The sequence below is a fragment of the Microtus ochrogaster genome, chromosome 6 (assembly GCF_000317375.1).
Source record: "Microtus ochrogaster isolate Prairie Vole_2 chromosome 6, MicOch1.0, whole genome shotgun sequence".
Taxonomy (NCBI): domain Eukaryota; kingdom Metazoa; phylum Chordata; class Mammalia; order Rodentia; family Cricetidae; genus Microtus; species Microtus ochrogaster.
Window position 1 is genome coordinate 76,191,200 of NC_022013.1, and position 17,273 is coordinate 76,208,472.

Consider the following 17,273-nt stretch of genomic DNA (forward strand, 5'->3'; position numbering starts at 1 on the left):
ACTTCATGTTCTGGCTTTGTGGGAGCCTAGCCAGTTTGGATGCTCACCTTCCTAGACCAGGACGGAAGGGGGAGGACTTTGGACTTTCCACAGGGCAGGGAACCCTGACTGCTCTTCGGACTGGAGAGGTAGGGGGAGAGGAGTGGGGGGAGGGGGAGAGGAGTGGGGGGAGGGGGAGGGAAATGGGAGGCTGGGAGGAGGTGGAATTTTTTTTCAATAAAAAAAAATTAATAATAATAAAAAAAGACTCCTGCTCCCATATGTGGCTATAGCTGAGTTCTGGGCCTCCACCATCTCAGGTCCTGTCACTCACAAAGCAAGTGTTTACCCAGAAGTCACCTCCCCAGGGTGAACTACTTTCTCTCTTCCCTCAAGAGGGCTACTAAAGTTAAATCCAAGTGAGAGGTTCAAAAAAAAAAAAAAGCCATAGAAAGGAAATTTTCAGGCATGGTCTGGAGGACTGCTGGGTTGCATGAGCAAGAACAGCAATGGAAGGAAAGCTATGACTTGATATCAGTCAGACGGAAGCCTCGGAGGTCCAAAAAATGTCACACGTTTTCAGAAAAAAAAAATCACATGACATGAGCTTGTAATGTATATTTTATTTTGCACAAGCTTGCATATATACTGCACATACATTCAGTTCAGGAGAGGATGGAAGGCACACAAGGCAGTTGACTACTGCACCCTTTAGTGGTACAAAGCAAACGGTCCAAGTTCGGAGAATATAGAAAAGCTTCAAACACACAACGGAAACCCTCCCCGCCCTCCCCATGACAACATTGTCCTTTATTTTTTTCCTTGTTTTAAAATTTAGTAGCTGCCAAACTAAATTGATTTACTTTTTACTTTAAAATCAATTGTCTACGGCACCTTTTTTTTTTCTTTTGAAGATGGACAGGGAGTCTCACTGTTTTATCCTATCAATTAATATTACAGTACATCCTTGGTAATACAAAATTGTACACCTTCATCAAATAAATTAGGATAAATTAAACCAATAAATTATGCAGTCTTCAGAACAATAGACAATAACAAAATGCACAATTGAAATTGCCTCTAGCTAAAAAAAAATCAAAAATGACTTTATCAGTTCAGTTATTGTACTATATTCAAATCAAAGGGTCTTTATTACAAAAAAGAGCTTCATAATGCTATTTACAACATATTGCTAAATCATATAAAGGCAGTGTTTGTCACGGTTTATACTATATACATATGAGAAATGGCTGGGACAATGTTGGGGGAAGCTGTGACCTTTGACCCTTCTTGGGAGCTGAGACCAACTCCAAATACATCATTTTTCCTAAGTCTAAATTTGAAGTGGCAATATACAATTTTAAAATGCTTTATTCCCTCATACGCAGAGGAATTGGTTGTTAAAAAAAATATCTAGTAAATCCATTTTCACAAAGGCAGGCCTGCCACTTGCCTGCCCGTTCGCGTTGTGTGCACACCAGGAGGGTGTCTGATTTGAGAGCGAGCTCAGTCGAGAAGACTCAAAGTCCACGAGCTTCCACATAGTCTTAGAAGGGTCCTTCAAAAGGACGCGGAGATTAAACACCACTGTGAACCCCAGCTCTGAGGATGAAAATTTTAGTTTTACTTTTTAGGTGGTTTGAAACCAGCTGCTCCACAGAGGCAAAGGTGCGCTACCTCGCACGTGACACGGAAGTGCGAGGCGGTGGCGCACGTACCAACCATTGTGTTTCCCAAGGGGAGCTTTTGAAAACGGGGCTGTAATCTAAAGACACAGAGTTTACACCAGGAGGAAACGGTTGAGCTGTTCGCACCAGGAATACTCTGTAATATACACAGCAACGATGTTCGTGTCCGTACACACGTTGCTGCTCCGGGGAACATCGGCAAACCGTGAACCGTTGCTCTTTGATTTACGGTCACTTTGGGGGAGCAGTCCATGTTTAGTTCCCTCCCGAAACTCTGTAAGTAGTCGATATTAAGCTGCATGTGTGTGTGGATGTGGGGGAGAACTTACTAAATGTCTTCGTGTACACAGAAAAGAAATGTCACAGATTTACAGAGACGCCATTACCCTTGCCTTTGACATCTGATAGAGACTATTGTGTTTTGCAAGTAGAGACCAGGGTTTTTTGAGAATGCTTTCAACTGCCTGTAGTTACTGTAGTGTCCCTAATAAATTCAACAGAAGCTGTGATACTGTAGGTATTTATTAAAATCTCATGTCTTACGGAACAACGGCCATGAGGTTAAATATTTACATTTCCTTATAAAAGTTCCCCTTTGCTTTAGTGTTTTTGTTTTGACATTTTAAAATTTTTTAAATGATATTCACCCATATTCCTAGCACAGTAACAAGGATTTCTTCAAACATAAAACACTTCAATTAAGTAATACTCGGAGGCACAAAGCAAACTTCAGGAATATGGGGGAGATCAGTTACTGAAGTAATTACTACATCCTAACATCTTCCACATATTTTTACCATTTAATGCAAAACACCTCCATTGAACAGCCAGAGAGACGGTAAGAAGTCAATGCTGTGTTGTTGCAAATAGAACATTCTTCTCACGAAACATAACAAATGCCTGAAATAAGCTCTGAAGTCTAGATAGGGAAAGGTAAGCTTTCCACGTCACACGCATACATATGTATATTTTTACATGTGTGTGCCTGTGTGTTCGCACCCACACCTCTGCACACACATTGCACATGGTATGAAATATTGCTTCTATAGTGCTTCTCATTAGGCTAAGAAAAACAAGAGTTACACCACAGTTACAAAAAAAAAAAACAAAAAAAAACAAAACTGGCTTCTACAAGAATCTCCCAAACTCGAATGCTGCTCAAACAATTGAGGAAAAAAAATAATTTGCGGTGTATCAAACTGTTCTAAAAATTTCTCTTCTTCAAAAACATTATTCTCCCGCTTCGTTTTAAAAAGACGCAAAATATGCATAGCTATCAACATTATGTCAAACAGCCAGAAAAAAAAAATGTAGTGTTTATTGCAGCTGTAGTATTGGAAATAAAGTGAAAAGAGATGACACAGAGAGCCACAGAAGGCACAAGAACAGTTGTACTGGTGGGGAAAGAACTGGTATTCTGAAGGATTCTGAAAAATCCCCGCGCTGGTGCAGTTTAGATCTAGGCACAGACTTATCACCTTGAGTGTACGCGCAAAAATAATACAGGGTTAGCCTAAAAGAATTGAAGATATGGAATTGCAACAGACTTTAGAGTTGGTCCCCACTCTCCCACTGTGAAAAGTCAACTTTCTCCTGTGCACAAAAAAGAAAAGTTTCACTTGGTGAGAGCTGAGTCAAGATTTGAAAGGTAGTAGGTTTTGTTACTATTATTGTTTTATTTAAAGACTAACTGCCTGACAGGAGCATTGCGAGACAGGCTTGTGTGATTTTACCGTTGTACTGGGAGGATGCAGGGCCTGATGGCTGTACTAGGAACAACCACCTCAATGCAAAGTCACGGAGACCTGCTTCCAACAGAGGGCTGAGTCTGTCCTCAGACTGCCAGTGTGAAGTCACCTCCAGACGTAGTGAACACTGAGGGGAGTCTAGGTACATAAGGGCACCGACAGTCAGCAGAACATACACATTTGTTTATGCTAAATTTGCTTATTTCAATTAGAAAGGCAGAAGAAAACACTATTTTAAAAATCCAAGTCTAGAATCAATATTCATTTGCCCCAGATTATGAAGATACCTAGAAATCTGTCTACCCAGCTGACTACCCAGCAGCTTTGCCTTTGACCTTGTGAAGGCTGACGTGGTGGGGATCCGACTGGCATGTGACTCGGAACAGTCAGGACCCTGCTGGGCCCTTGCTGGAACCTTCCAGACAAAGCAAGCCAAAGACTTCCATAATTTGTACTGACTGGGTTCCTGATTCTGTCGTTTGACTTTTAGCATTTATTTCAGTGGTATGGTGGGTTACCTGGGCTTCTTGTTTCTAAAGACACCCAGAAAAATAAAAAATACACTCTTAACTATTTTATATGCATCTCTGGGTGCGTGAGCACTAGGAGATGCCATTGTAGTGAATGAATAGCGTTGACCATAATTGTTCATGCTCTGTCCTCATTGCTAGGGCCTTCTGGCCTCCTGGAAGATGCCGGGCCTCGCAGAGCTCCACTGTTTAGCTTAAAGTCAGCAGGTTTTCAGGCTTTGTGCTGACAATAATTGTGTTCGTACATTCCTGTCCATCAGCAGAATTTATAAATGATGTTGAATTACAGCGATCCAGCCAGCTAGACAGGCACAAGTTGGGCTGACCTGCATCCTCCAAAGTCAAATGCTGATTTTTACTTTAAAAAAAAATTAATGAAAAACGGCATTTCTGTTCTTTATGTTTTAAATGCCAGATCTGTTACTATGTTGCTTTTAGAGTGTGTCTATCAAATTATCTAAGGGGAAGAAGGGGCCTGGACCACACTATTAGAGTGGACAGTGCTGTTCACAGCATCTGTACACAAAAATCCAGCCAAGAAAGCAAGTGTGAATGGTACCCAGCATTTTAAATGCAAGCGTAGGACAAGGTACGTCATCAAAAAAACTGGGGGGGTGGGGGAGCCATTTGAGAATGGGGAAAAGAGCAGCTAGCTTTCTCAGTATGCTGAAATTGTGTCTTCTTGGGTAACCCCAAACTAACCTATTGTATTCTTCTCACGCTTTGATCAATATTAGCTTCTGAAATAAAAAAAAAGACATTATCCGTTGCTTTAAGATATTATCCCCAAAGTGAAGAGAGAGCCGGCCATCCTGGCATACTCATGTAAACGAGCCATTCCCGGGTGGTGTCCTCACACAATGTGAAGGTCGGGTCCACCAGCACTGTCAACACGCTCCAAGAGTAGGCAAGGATTTCATGGCCAGTGGCATTTCTGAATTCCTTACTATAGAAAGGTATCCAGAAGTTAGTGTTTTAGGGGAGAAACAAAAAGGGTTAAACAGCAACAGCAATGCTAAGCATATGAAGTTGAGCAAGGAATACATGTGAAAGGTACATGCCTTTTAATACCTGAAGCAAAATAAATAGGGAATGAAGACAAAGTACAGGGTCTTCTCTAAGTCAACACCTCTGAGCACACGTCCCGAGCACACATCCCACCAAGAGCCCGTTACAAAGTTTACAGGGACAGCTGGTTCACCCTCACAGATTTCCAGTCTCATCTCCAGAGACTCGGTTTTGTAAAAATTTAGTCTGGGGTGTATGCCATTTCTCTTAGAAAAGGCTTGGTGATGATGACCATTCTAAACATCTGTCCTTTGAGGGTACTTTTGAGTGTGAGCTGCGGCAGCTGCCGCTGGCCTCTGTGAAAACATGTAAGAAAAAGTTACTTATGAGGCTCAAATTAAACAGGGTATTCCAGTGTGTGAAGTGCTTTCCTTGAGTTCTCTCGGAACATCTTAACCCTAGAAACAAGAGACACGGCACAGGGTAGGGGTGGGGGGGCAGTCTGGGTGTGCGCTGTGTCTTAGTCAGGGTTCCGCTCTGCTGGTGGCCTTTTACAATAGGCTTCCAGGTGAGCAGAGTGTCCTTGGCTCTTGTAGACTTTACACAGGCTGACATTCCCTTTTCCTGAAAATCAACCCAACCTCAAGTCTCCAAATATTAAGGGCCTTGGGCAAAAGTAACTAAAGGCGAAGAAGGAAGGTACCCATCCCCCTGTAGTGGGGAAAATTAAAACAACCCAGAGGGGATGAGCAGGAACCACCAGCTGATATCACGACACACCCATGCCTCCCCCACACAGAGATAGGAAATAAAAATCTAGACACACAGAAGTTAGACATCCAAGGGGGACTTCTTCTATTCATACATTCAGAAGAGTTGTTGCAATCTCTACTCGTGAAGGAGTTCTTGGAGGCAGTTCGGGGATTTGAAAATCTCAGGAACTTCACTATCCAGCTTGCAGATGACCTTGTATATGGCCTTCTTCCAGGAAGGGTCAACATCTTTGCCTGCGATGATGGCATTGAAAAACTCCCGTAATGTGATCTGCGCAACTTCCAGGAACCTCTCTGGAACCTGCTGATACAGGGAGAGCACGGTATTAATAAAGTTTTCAGTTTCAAGTCTGCAGTTCTTCAAAGGAAACTGAGCTAACTCCGTGCCCTCAGAGAGGGGCTTTAGACGGCACCTGCATGTTCTAAAAATGGCCAGCCTCTATTCTCTTGTGCAGGGTTGTTATATATAGCAGCATTGTGATAGACGGTGGCTGCTCCACGGATCTCAGGAGAGAGCCTTGTGCTGAGGATAGACACAGGCCCACCAGCACCAGGGTTTCACTGTGAACACCACTGCAGAGCGAGGAGGCCCACAGCCTCATGGAGGTGGGAAGATCACTCTAGAACAAACTTACCAACTCCTTTTTTCGGAATTTTATTCCTTTCTCCTTTTGACTTCCATTATGAAAGAAAAAAAAATGTGTTCTCAGAGTTGAATAATAAATGCTGGGCATCTATGTAAACTATTGTCAATGAAGAAACTCTGAAGACAGTACCATAAATGGTAAGATCACAACACAAAGTCCTGAGATGTGAACTCCAAATTCCTATGTTTTGCTTGGACTTGTTCCTTAGACAGTGGGTTGTGTAACTGGTCACTGTTGTACAAACTAATACTTCCTGGGTGTTAGCTGTGAGAGGCACCATGCTACATCTTATACTAAACACCATTCCCTCAAGGTCACTCAAGGTCATCCCAAGATTATCATTCCCAAATCTTTTTGGAATTTCTCTTTGTCACGCCTTTGCTTCCACAGAAATGAGTACACGTGAGCTGTCTATCTGTATCTCTTACATGTTGATTGGACAGTCTGAGCTCTTGATTGTGAAAAGGAACACTTAATATTCTTCAGCAGTAACTCACAGAAGAACATGATGGATTCACAAAATAATTACATGAAGTCATAATTTTTCCAGTACATGTTAGTGAGCCTTCACAGATATACCACGAAAAACCTTCCCACAGTTCAGAAATGCCAGTTACTGAAACAACAGGGAGATCATTGACCTATAAACACATTCAACACCTTCCTCTTGGTCTTTTCTCAACAAGTATAATGGGCATGTTCATGGGTCATACAGGTATTAACACACATATATGGATGGCAGATGACACAGAAAACTAAAAATCACTGGATGTCCCTGGATTTCAGATTGCAAATTGGACAAAGTAGCTCATTGCTTCCAATAGCAAGTCAACTGTTTTTAGGGAAATCTAGTAATTTCCCAGAAAAAAAATAAGTGAAACACTCCCAACATAAAAGGAAAGCACCAACTATCATGTCCCACATCTTTAATCCCACCCAGCACTTGGATCCCTGTGAGTTCCAGGCCAGCCAGAGCTACACTGAGACCCTGTCTCAGAAATAAAGAGGAGGGTACTGAGCAATCTCTCCCAAAGGCGTTTCCCCTGGTCTGTCAGGACAGAGCTCAGAGCTGAGTGGAAGAACAAGGAGGACCTCCTGCTCTCTGGCTGGGCAAACAACAGTCTGCTAAGAACCCTACAGCTCCCCCACAGATTCCCACTCAGAGCTGACTGGAAGAACACGGAGCACCTCCTGCTCCCTGGCTGGGCAAACAACAGTCTGCTAAGAACCCCCACAGCTCCCCCACAGATTCCCACGGAAGCACCTGCACACTCACGGATTTCCTGGAGGGAGCATCGCGTTCCCACCCAGTGACAAGTCATAGCAAACGGGCCTTACTGAGAGAGGACACATGGCTGGGGCACAGGTCTGCAGCCAAATGCTACAGGAGCAAAGATCACTGGTGCCAAGCAGTGTGCTCTCACTGGCTGCTGGCAACAGAACCTCCATGGAAAACTGTGTTTCTCAGACAACAATCCCAGGACTTCAGGAGAGAGAAGCTGAAAAACACAGGTGTGAGCTCTAGAGAAAGGGGGTAAGCCGGAAGTCCCCTCTGCTCCAAGGACTCCCGTCCCCCACCCCCAACGCACACACAGTCAGGAGCAAGGACATGGGCCTTGTGAAAACTGTCGGGAGCAGACCTGTCTGGGTACCTCGACGAAAGCACAAGCCCTGGAGGAGGGAGGGTGATTTAAGGATTTTGAGAGTACAGCGGGACTTCAGAGATGGAGCCAAGTCTGTACTCACTTTCTCAGTGCCCGTGAGCCTTAGCTTAGAGCAGTGGTTCTCAACCTTCCTAAGGCTGAGACCCTTTAGTACAGTTCCTCATGTTGGGGTGACCCCCCCCCAACTACAAAATTACTTTCCTTGCTACTTCGTAACAGTAATTTTACTACTGTTATCAATCATAATGTAAATATCTCTCCTTTCCCATGTTTTTTTTTGGGGGGGGGGATCACAACCCATAGGTTGAGACCTGCTGGATTAGTGGTCTGTTTTAAACATCCATTTCTTGAGCTCATCCCACCAGCCGGCCTGTGACAGCTTTTGTATTGTGTCTGGCTTTTTTCACTTCCTTGTAACTGGTTTCAGCGACCTGATCACAAGGTGTCTTTGCCTGAGGAGCCCAGGTCTCTCTTCCTTCACCTCCACGTTCAGTGGCAGGCCTTTTTATAACTATTCCGCGAACATTGTTGTCATTAACAAGAAGACCTCCCCTCTCTGCTTTCTCCCATAATGCTCTGCAGTCTCCTGACATATCCCCCCCCCCCCCCAGTGCTTTGAGGAAAGGAAGCCCAGGGCTGAGTACAGCTCCGTGCCACAGTATTTCCTGGCCTGTGCGAGGTCCTGGGTTTGATCATCATTATCACTATCAAGACCAAAAAAGAAGCAACTTTATGAACATTTTCAGCAATATGGGTCTCGGAAACTATCATTTTATAGGTTAAAAAAAAAACCTAGGAGATTCTCCGAGATAGAGTAATCATGGGATAAAGATGCTCGTCAACTGTGCGAGCCAAGGCATCTTTCTACTAGAACATGCTGGATGCTAAAACTTCATCTTTTGAGGCAGGGTCACATGTAGCTCTGGATGGCCACAAATGCAGCAAGTAGTCCAAGAAGATGGTCTTGACCTTCAGATCCTCCTGTCTCCTTCTTCCTGGGTGCTGCGATGACAGACCTGTACCCCTAGCCTGGCTTTAATGATTTTATCAAGGCGGGTTGACTCACTGTAAGCAACAGATTCCTGTTTGTCTACAACTTCAGAAAACCATCCCCAGGGAGCCTGTGACCTTAATGTAAACAGAAGTGGGCACAGAGAGTGAGTTGTCGGCTGGTTATTGGGAATGGGTACCTTCCCCATGCACAAATGAAGCAGCTTGCTAACTTACTGCCTGCTCTGGGCAGTGTGCAGGGTGAAAGGTTTCTTGGAGATCCTCTGGTACTGGAGCAGCTCTCTTTTGTTGGTGGCTCCAGGGCTAGTGTGGGTTAGCAACTGCTATTCTCAGAGAGTGCCGGGGGATTCCACCCACAGGTAGAGACCTCACCCACGGAAACAGGGAGCCTTGGCTCTCTGATCAAAACCTTTCTCCACCTTTATTTGTGGAATAAACTAACATCTTCCTGATGTTTGGGGGGACATTGGGGTTCAGGATTAGGAATGTGATATTGCCCATATTTTGTGCATCTCCTCACAACTAATGGCTTTCCAATCACTAATAAACATCTGCAAAGAAGCCCTTAGTGACAAGTAATCCCTTATCTAGGTTTCTTTTAATAGAACCCAACAATCTCTACAATGAACCCTCCAGTCTCTCTCCTCAGCATCAGGTGCAACAGTCAATCAAGTCACTGGAATGCAAGACAATGCAGGCTGCTGGGGGCGGGGGAGTGGGGAGGCCAGGCCTTTGGACATGCCACAGGGGAAAAACAAAAGGCTTCCAAAGTCTTTGGCAGAGTGAGGAGGCTATTGTGGGAGCTGCTTGGCCAGGAGTTCTTCAGGAGGGGAGAATGGAAACTTTGCTTTGATAAAAAGGCATCCTGGCCGAGGAGCCTCACCCCCAAACGGTCTTGCCTTGACATTTAGAGAATACACTGGTAATGAGGTACTTGAATACAGTGGTCACTCTGAAGGGAGCTGGCCAACAAGCATCTATCAATTCCATCCCGATGATTGGCTCTTGCTTATTGATCAGAGTGAGCCAGTGGTTCCTGGGTTTCAGGAGGATGGGAGAAGGAGTTCACATCTGCTGGGTCCACAGCTGGGCAGCACATGCATGCAGTGGGGTGGGTGAGTGGATGTTTCGCTGCTATCTGCTATTTCTCCCTCCCTCCCCCCCCCCCCCCCCCCCTCTCTCTCTCTCTCTCTCTCTCTCTCTCTCTCTCTCTCTCTCATCGGACTGAGTGGCAAAGACATCCCCCTCCCGTCTTCCTCCTCCTCTTCCCAGTTGCTTTACCTTCAAGGATGATTTGTTTTATTAAACTGGCTGTCCCTAGTCTCTGCAGTCCATAATGAAAGCCTGACATAGCAGGCTGCCTGCCTTCTGTGTCCTGCAGACACTCATCATAAGTGTCAGGACATACCAAGGTTAGCGGTCACTGGAAGTGTGCTCGCTGGCCCAAACCTTGCCAAGCGCTCTTGGCAGCTGAATGAATGTCACAGAGAATAGAAGGGGAATGACAAAGGTTGAAAAGAAGACAGCCTCCCCTATTTTCTGGAGACAGAGAAGCTGAATTTTCACACCTCTGAAGCATCCACCAGTTCATTCATCGGCCTCTTGTGGGGGACCGTAACCCTGCCCTTTGCTCAGGTCCCTGTGGACACTTCTCCACCCTTGATCCCCTTCAAAAACTGGCCCACTGGCCTCAACCCACCGGTGGGATCATCTTTACTGAAATGGCTCGAAGACAAGCCAGGCATTGCCTCTCTCCCGAGCCCCTCCCAAGAACCATTCAGTCCATCAATAGATTCTGATCTTAGGAAGAAGACCTTTTTGACACTATCATCTAAGCTATTCTTTCCCCTCAAACTTGACCATAGAAACGGAAGACGTGTGTAAGGATGGGCAGGAGTGGCTGACGGGTGGGGAAAGGGCCCCTGACGTGTATCTTGGTGAATTAGTTTTGTGTGTGGGTTTTCTTTTTCTTCCTTCTTGACTTTTTTTTTTAATACTATAAAAGGGCGATAAAATGCTGACTGCAGAAGACAATGTCAAGGAGAAAAGGGTGCTGGCATTTTGGATCCTCTTCACCACTCGCCTTGGAGAGAGGGTTATTCTTGTCTCCGGCCTTTTGTCTGCATCTGCTGACGGCTTGCCGTAGCCAGCAGCATACTTGGACCGTTTTGTCACCTCCCAACATCACATGCATCAGCTGTCGGGCTTTTGTTCCGGGTATTGTAGAACTAATCCTCTGTGGCTGCTCTACTGTGCAGTAAATAAAACAGAACCCGGCTCCTCAGACCGCTCTGCGTGAATATTTCAGACAGCTTTTTACAACTCGGGGACTCACCAAATCAAATAAATAAATAAATAACTCCCACCCCCTAGCATCCCCAGCCCCTCCCCATTCCCTGAAACAAACAAACAAAAAGCCTCAAACTCGCCCCAGATGCCCCCAAGTCACCCTGCATGGACGGCAGGGACTGGAGCCGGCAAACAATTGTGTCAGTGGAGTTGAAAAAAAAAGTGGTCTCAACTTGGGCGCTGCTGAATTCATATTTACAAGGACAGCGAAACGCATCTGAGGCTCAGGCTGGCTAAGCAGTTCTGAAAACCTGCAGGGCCTCCTGGGGGTGGGACTCAGTCTATGCATACAGAAGCCTATGCTTCCATAGGTTCATTCCATATGTGTGTGTGTGAGAGAGAGATGTATATACAGCCTTGTTAAACTGCTTTTATCGTTTCTGTGTGCAGTTTTTTTTTTCCTTTTTCCTTATCTACAAGGATTTAGAGCAAGATGCATGTACTTGCCATTCACCCAAGGGTACTCTTCCAAAATGTGTAAACCTGCATAGAGGTGTGGACAGAAAATCAGACTCTAGAATGTTCTTTGAAACTCAATATACATCATGAACCCTCTGCAAGTATGAGGACTGTCCCAAGCAAGCACAGCTAGGCTTTCCCGAATGCCTTCAGAAGAGTTCAGGAGAGAAAGGGCTTCGGTGCACCCCACGCATGTACATGCCTGGCACACAGAGGTCCCAGGAAGGAGACACGTACTGGACTTCTTTCCCAGCCGTTCACCCCGGTGGGCACATGATTCCTCTAAACAAACTCGTCCATCCCTGCTGTTTGTTAAGTCAATATTGATCAAGGAGAAACCTGTCCCCTGACAGCAGTGACGCAAGCTGGGGACTCGGACTGCATAGACAGAGTGGATAAATGTACTGCATAGACCGAGGGGAAGAGATAGATAAACTCGGATGTGGCAGTTACTCTTCACAGAGATTATCAGGTAGAAAAGCAGTATAGATAGACGATTGGAGCTCCTTGCCTCTGTCTTGCTCACCCTAACTCTGCCAGGTGCAGAAAAGATAAGTCATGGGACTGTGAAATATAGTCACAAGATGCCAGCCACGCATGCACTTAGGTTGTGCGGCCAGCCCAGCCTCCCAGGCCTTTCAGAAGACTGGAAGGTCCAGGATGCTAAGGGTGGCATCATCCTGGGAGTCTCTCCCAATAGCTTCTCCCTTCGGGGAAAGTGCCTGTGTGGGAAGGCACAAGAGACCATGTCCCAGTACGGTGTTGGGCAGAAACGTGAGAACGGTCTTCACACTTAGAAGAATCTCACTGTGGTTAATGTGCACGTGAAAGCACGGTTCTAGGGACACTTTGAGGAGGTCCGCTTGGGTGATAGTATTGGTGGGTCAACAAACGGAGAAAGATGCTGTGTGGAACTCAAAGTCTCACCTGTGCTGTCAGGGGCTGGATGGAAGCAGGCTCTGCCCTGGGAAGGGCCAGTCTGGAGCATCTTTAGAGACATCTTTATGCATTAACCCCGAGTACCATCGTCTAAGAGTAAGGTGTCCTGTTTAGCGTTCTCACCAAAGGGCCAAACAGCATGCAAATGCTTAGGACACTCTATGTGCAGGAGGAGGGCAGCCGCTAGGGTTACAGCACACTAGAGGGAGGTTTCCACAACAATTAAGAGTGGGCCTAAACCTCCCTCTGATGCTGCAGGGAACATTCAACTTTCAGGCACCTTGGAGGATTCAATTAATTTAATACTCATGTAATATGGAGCCCTAAGAGTGAGCCCACTTCCTAACTACACACTTAGCTACTTCAACATCTGAAGACTAAATGCTCTCAGGAAATGTTTAAAAAACAAACAAACCACACATCAGAGAAAAAGCCTGTGTTTCCTTGGTTTAAGCAAAAGAACACATGATGTAATGGTCTGTACCTTGTCTCCCCCCCCAACACACCCTGCAGCCCTACCCCCTTATATTTTAAAACAAAGCTACAAGAGAACAATGTTCCGTTGAGCAAAATTCAGTAGCATTCTGTAAACATTAATTTAAGAAAATCAATAGGCTCAGTGAGCTAAAGCCATATTACAAGATAAACTGGCCAGAGTGTCACTTTGTCAAATAGATTTTCCTTTTCCTTGGCTGGATAAAGACAGTTTCAAAACGGGGCAAACGTGTTGCAACCAAGGTTTGAAAACTATGTGGCCTTCAAACAGCCTGTCTGTCCCTACTACAAAGCTGGGTAAACACACTTTCAAAATGATAAGATGGATTTGGTGTTCAAATTTTACACAAAGTAAACTTTCTCAGGTGAGGAAATGTTAAGTGTGTGTGTGTGTGTGTGTGTGTGTGAGAGAGAGAGAGAGAGAAAGAGAGAGAAAGAGAGAGGGGGGGGGTGCGAGCAGAGGGTGCCTTGGGAAGAGTTTCAGTTGATGTTTGACTTTTAAAAAGGAAAGGAAGAAAGAAATCTTTATTCATGCTGACCCCATGGGCAATAGGCCTTCTTGCCAAAATCCCAAAGCCAGACTCTCCAGTGAGCTGGGGATCAGAGGGTTCAGCTGGTGGAAGCTGCTCCCAGCCTACACTCATCAGGCAATGTCATGTTAATGCGGAGGGGCTGTGGGGGTTGAGGGACAACCCTGGCCCCAGGAAGGAACAGGAGCCACTGTTTACCCCGGAGCCTCCAGGCTTCTCTCTGCTAGATGCAAAGGTGATTAGGAAAGCTGGTCAAAGAGAAGCCTGTCCCTTTGTGTGTTCCCACAGCACTGGGCTTCTGGCGGCGTTCTCTCAGGCAAGACCTGTGACCTGCTCCAACAGCACCCCTGCCTTTGTCAATGCCAAAGCCCATAGAGTCTCCCAGAGGCCACTGTTGGAAGGGAGTAGTCCCAGGGAGACCAAGAGGGAGGCAAGGGTCCCTGGAAAAGGATCAGAGGGAGGGACCTAGCTGGAGGGGGAGGGGGTGGCAACACTGTGATTGACACATACTCCATCTGTACATCCCCCCCCCGCCCCCTTCACCACAACAGCAAAGAAACACCTGGGCATTTCCTTTTGTTTCCTTATCTGAAGTGTGGCTGCCTTTGAAAATTTAAATATTCAGAAAACTCAGAACTCCACTATAAGATTTTGACACCTTTAAGATGTTGATAGTACACATACACATCACAGACACAGGGCTCTAGAGGACAGCACCTTCAGTAGCTATGATTTCCGGGTCACAGAAAACATATCTTACCATCGTTTCTTCCTGCTAACAATCCAGGCGTGCATTTTAAACTGCATACACATCCCATGGTCAACTCAGTGGACAGATAAGAAAATAATAAACTCATCTTTTCCACCCTCACAGAAGAGTTGGTGCTAGCAACCCAGGAGCAGAATGAGTATGTCTTGAAAGGTTTTCCACACTTAATTTCGTGGGGCTGAAATCCAGCCCTCAAATATACTTGAAATAGTCACTTTACATGCGCCTGCATGGGAGTCTTGAAGTGCTATGCTAGGAAACCATTTGTTGTGATTTGTGTGTGTGTGGGGGGGGGGGAGGTTCTTCCTTCTCAAATTCTTCATCTATCTCAAAAGAGTGAGTCAGAGTTAGAATCGACAAAATAAAACAAACAGCAAGAAAGGGCACCGGAAATTGAAACTAAGTATCTCTTTCCATCTTCCAGAGGTGCCGCACAGAATCCTGAGATCTGAGACACCACCAGAAAAACTGCTGAGGCTGCCCCTGTTAGGCTGTGGTGGTAAAGGCTAGACCAAGATGACTCCACCAAACAGCCGTATGATTCTGTAGCTTCAGACACTGGAGGGATATCTCAGCCTACTTCGTGTTTTCAATAAGAAAAGTGGCCCCGGGCAGAAGTCTGCAACCTAGACAAAGGGTGGCTCTCAGATACACACACGCTTCCTTCTTACAATTGTTTAACAATACAAAAGCCATGCTTAGCACAGGCACTGTCAAAGAGAAACTAACTAGACAACTCCTGTTCAAAACCCGACTTGAAGTCTACCAGATTTCTAGATGCCAAATGCTCTTGCCTTACGTAATAATCCCATGGGCACACCAGATGTTCTTAGGGGGAGCTGGGCTTGACTCCCAGGTTCACCCTGCAATGTCTCACTGTTCCTCAGACGTAGCTGAGGCTGTCCAGGTTGATGGGGATAGAGGTGATAGGGCATATACAGAGGCTGGGGTGGACGGGAGTACACCCTGCTTTGATCAGGAAACTGAGTATTTCCTAGGAGTCAAGGCTTCATGGAGCCCGGCAGAGACGCCTGCATACTTCACGATACACCTCATCCCTTCCTTCCACCTTCAGATGGGAAACTGGGCACTGAAGCCCGCAGACCAGTCACTCTGTAGGGCTAACAAACTACACATCAAGGCAGCCTAGGGTATGTGCCTCTAGGGTCAAGACAAGCTAAGAGTTCTTGAGGTTAGCGTTCATGACAATTACAAGCTGAGGTGGTTAAAGCAAACAGAGCCAAGCTCGGTGCCATTCCTGGATAGAAGATTATCCAAAATCAACATGGCCTAATTCTCCAGTGTTGTGCAAAGGGAAGGCTGGGGAACAGGTAATCCGCAGTGACTCCTGTCCTGCTGGACAGTGCATTATGTGATGGCTTGCAGCAGCAGCCTTCCCGTCACAAGCCAGCCCCACTTAGGCCAATATTAAACCTGGTCTGCTTGCTCTGTGCTCCTGTGCATGGAACAACATGAGCAACGTTCCTAGGAAGATCCTAGGTGCACTCACCCCAGCGTCTGGTCATTTCTTCTCAGTGACTAGATTACCTTGTATTAACACTCACCGACTACAGCAGATTTGAGTTGACAATGGCAAGGGAGCCTTAAAGAAACAGAAGTTGGGTATAACAGCCCTAAGAAGTGTGAAACACACAAATCCAGGAGGACTTGCTGCCTACCCACAACACACGCACACATATGAAAATAATCCCATTGCTGGTCTTGATGACTGAGGGTCTTTCAATGGAAAAAAAAACCCATCATGCCTTACAGTAGAACACTGCAAACAGTGCTCACTCTTCCTTGAAGGAGGGGAGGGATAGGATAGCGTGTTCAGGTGTTGAGGTCTGCAGCCCTCCCCGGTACACACAGATCCAACCACATGGTAGAAACCCAGGTGGAGAGCCCCACTGCCATCTCATCCAATGGATGGCCAGGTCAACTAAGTGAGCAGCGAGAGCGGCTGTGCCAAGTCAGCCAATCAACTGTTTATCAATTTGAAAAATTAGTCTCTATCATCCCAATAAGGGAATTTCCTCATCTCCAAGGGTGCTATTGAAATCTGGATCTGTGAAGGCGGCCCTGGGAGGGAAGGAAAATGAACACCCTGGAGACCCTCACTGAGTAATGAAGCTGGGCAGAGTCACATGGGTGCAAGTGGCCCCACGTGGATGCCATCTGGATTCCCAGGACCTCGGCACTCATAGCTCATGGCTCTGAAGCACGGAAAGGGCTCCGGGGGCTTCTGTGAGAGAATGCAGGATGTCGTCTATTCTGCAGCACGGCTCTGCGGTGCTAGAGCAAGGCTGTGTCTACTCATGTCCCTTTCCAGGTGAGCTTAGCAGTGCCCAGGGGAGGCGGGCATGGCCACAGCCTGAACCTGCGGCTCTCCTTCCTGCAGCCCTCTCGGAGTCCCCAGGTAGTCCCGGGATGGCAGTGCCTTTACGGCCAGGACTGGGCAAGGCAGGAAAAGCCACCTTCTTTCTGAAAACTAGTTTCGCATTGATTAGTTGACCCAGTTCTGAGAAGAGCTGTTTGGTGACTGCTAAGGGTCAGGAGGAAGTGATGCAATAATTGGTTACTGATGATGTAGCAATGATGAGGTTCTGTGTAATATGTGTCTGGATGTGTACATATGTTCTGTATGTGTACATATGTGTCTGTATGTGCACTGTGCTTTGTGT

At 46.1% G+C, this 17,273-nt stretch overlaps 1 protein-coding gene across 2 annotated transcripts in view; it reads right to left on the reverse strand.

The window, feature by feature from the left end:
* Positions 1-597: 597 nt before the first annotated feature.
* Positions 598-17,273, reverse strand: part of Prox1 (prospero homeobox 1) — a 51,976-nt gene continuing 35,300 nt past the window's right edge. The window contains exon 5 of one of the 2 annotated variants that reach the window (XM_005348864.3): positions 598-6,027. In XM_005348864.3, coding sequence (XP_005348921.1) covers positions 5,842-6,027 — 186 coding nt within the window. In that variant the 3' untranslated portion in view covers positions 598-5,841. Of the gene's footprint in view, positions 6,031-17,273 lie in introns of both variants that reach the window. The other variant, XM_013346955.2, reaches the window with a different exon arrangement.